General features: G+C 36.9%; 1 protein-coding gene across 1 annotated transcript in view; it reads left to right on the top strand.

The window, feature by feature from the left end:
* Cog5 (component of oligomeric golgi complex 5) overlaps positions 1 to 2679 on the top strand; it is a 253334-nt gene that overhangs the window by 205769 nt on the left and 44886 nt on the right. The window contains exons 15-16 of the mRNA XM_005343875.3: positions 1151 to 1261; positions 1929 to 1991. Coding sequence (XP_005343932.1) covers positions 1151 to 1261; positions 1929 to 1991 — 174 coding nt within the window. The remainder of the gene's footprint in view (positions 1 to 1150; positions 1262 to 1928; positions 1992 to 2679) is intronic.

Genomic DNA, 2679 nt, shown 5'->3' with positions numbered 1-2679 from the left:
GTTATATTTATCATTTGTTATTATTGTATATAGTTGTATTTGGTTTAGTTCTGGCTTATTTAGACAAAAGGGGGAGATGTAGGGTTAAGCCAGCCCCTTTGGTGGGCGGGTTTGCCTCGGGCGAATGTTGACTGATAAATTGGGCTCACAGAGCCTGCGCGCCCCTTTTTTCCTGCCTCCTGTGAAATGGCTACAGACGGGAACCTCGGTTCTGTAAGTTTATTTAAACATTAAAGCTGTATATATTCCTTAATATCTGCCTTGCATTTATTTATTTAAGCCGATACATGAATTTAATCTTGTGTGTGTATGTATGTATATATATTTATCTAAAGAAAAAGTAGCAATTGCTTTCTTGTGGTTCATTTAGATTATAGAGCTCTGTCTCCTAAGAAGCCTGAGTTCCATGTACTAGAGGTCTGTGCCAGCTCTGCTGTGTTATGTCCTGGTCAGGTTTGCCTTGGATAATAATGTTATAGAGAATTCAGTTGTAATGGGATCAGCGTGAGAATGGTTGGTGCATGGTTTTTTTTCTTAGTCCTAAACTGTAACTGATAGAGATTAATCTAATAAGGTAGTCCATATCCCTTCCCCTAAAACTTTGTATTTAGAAGTAAATATCAGGAAGGGGAAGCTTTAACATTATTTTTTATCACCCTATCACGCATAATATAATCATGGGTAATTTCTTTTTAAAAGGCTATGAAGAATAAGATGATGGCTCCTTCTCTCTAACTCATTTCCATGGAGTACTAAGATGGCTGTGGAATATATATAAGGTTTTTCTCCTGTCTTTCCTTGCTTTTACAATTACTTAAGTGTTTGAATTCAGAAAAGCCTATTGACAGTTGCCAGTGTTATTGAGGTGACTGTAATGTGTGTGTGTGTGTCAGATGAGCACGCACACCTCAAGGGTCCATCAACCGTGAGTCTTAAAAGACATGGTCTTCAGAAGACTAATTGAAGTTACCTTTGAGGTGTTGTCTTTATGGAGATTTCTTGTACCTGAAGTTCAAAATTTTATTTAACGTAACATGAATACTTCCTTTGAACATTGTCTCTGTCAGCAGGATATGCATGATCTCCTTGTTAAAAAAATAAAGATACAGTCTGTCATCTTAGTATGTCTTTATATGTTGAATTCTTACAGCTCTCTACTCAAGGAGATGCAAGCCAGGTGATTGGGCCTCTCACTGAAGGACAGAAGAGAAATGTAGGCGTGGTGAATTCCCTCTTTAAGTTGCACCAAGCAGTCACAAAGGTAACCTTTGTCTTTACTTTTCAGAGATAAATATTTAAAGACCCAAGGGGTGCTGACCTCTAAATCAGATTTGGTGGCTTATGCGTATAATCGCATATGCATATGCTCAGCCCTTGATGGCTAAGGCTGAAGCATCAGGAAGTCGGCCAGTGTGACCTATTGAGCAAGACCCTTTCAAGACTTAGCAGTAGGCTTTAGAGACATAAAATGAGAAGATATGTTCCAGGGTCCACATCCCACTTCCTTTAGTCATTTCTCCATTGTGCCAGAGGCCATTAGTATGGTTCTAGTCAACCTAATTTAAATGTCCTTATTGATATTTATATTGATTTCTGGAAATGCAACCATCTGAACTTTATATATGTAAACAGTAGCCTAAAGAAAAGTGAATATTTTTAAAGAAATAAGTAAATACACCACTCTTCTGACCTTTATCTTATCAGTAAAAGTGAATACCTAATGATCCCCCTGTGAAATGTCAGCTTTGTACATGAAAGTTTTCAATGAATTCATTTTTAAAGCAAGTATGAGATATTTATTATTATTATAAAATAGTGCTAATATTTTAATGTATATTCTGGGAAGTTTTGTCATATTAAAGTCAAAATTAGTGTTTACAAAAATAAATGACTTAAGTAAAATTGTAACTGCATCAAAACTATTCTAGGTGGTCGCCAGTCAGAGTGCCTTCCCGTCAGCTGCTGAGCAAACTATAATGTCAGCCCTAAAGGTAAGTAGATTTAGTCTGACTTTATAGATACTGAAGTGGTTTTAAAGTTATTTGGCTGAATAGAGGATAATTTCAGAATAATTCAGTATGATATATACCCAGCGTAGCACTTGTTAGTTATTCTGGAGAAGAGATACGTATGTGTTCTTTTGTTCCCACAGCCCAGATCCAGTCCCAAATGTCGGGAACACCAAGGTTTAGAAATCCTACTTTTGTAGGACAATTTAAAGTTAGGGTATATTTTTATTTTAATACATACCGAGAGAAAATAACTCCTTTCTAATTCTTGGGAAGTTAGGGATTCTTTTTATTTTGAAATAGTGTCTCACTGTGTAGTCCTGACTGTCCTCGGCATCACTGTGTAGATCAGGCTGGTTTTGAACTCACTGAGCTCTGCCTGCTTCTACCTCCCAGTGTCAAGACTAAAGGCATGTGCCACCATTAATTTTTGTGTGAGATTCAGAGGCTTGAGTACATAGAGTAGAAAATTCTTTAAAATCAATCAAAATCACCATTTTTATGACAGTAATAGACTTGCCAGACACATGTACAGACAAGCCCTTAAATAATACTGTCACCTTCAAGTTACGTAATATTATATCCATTTTTTTTTTATTTTCGAGACAGGGTTTCTCCGTAGCTTTTTGGTTCCTGTCCTGGAACTAGCTCTTGTAGACCAGGCTGGCCT

This window comes from Microtus ochrogaster, chromosome 1, assembly GCF_000317375.1.
Source record: "Microtus ochrogaster isolate Prairie Vole_2 chromosome 1, MicOch1.0, whole genome shotgun sequence".
Classification (NCBI taxonomy): Eukaryota; Metazoa; Chordata; class Mammalia; order Rodentia; family Cricetidae; genus Microtus; species Microtus ochrogaster.
The sequence above is the reverse complement of the archived record's forward strand: the minus strand, read 5'-3'. Positions and strand labels throughout refer to the sequence as shown.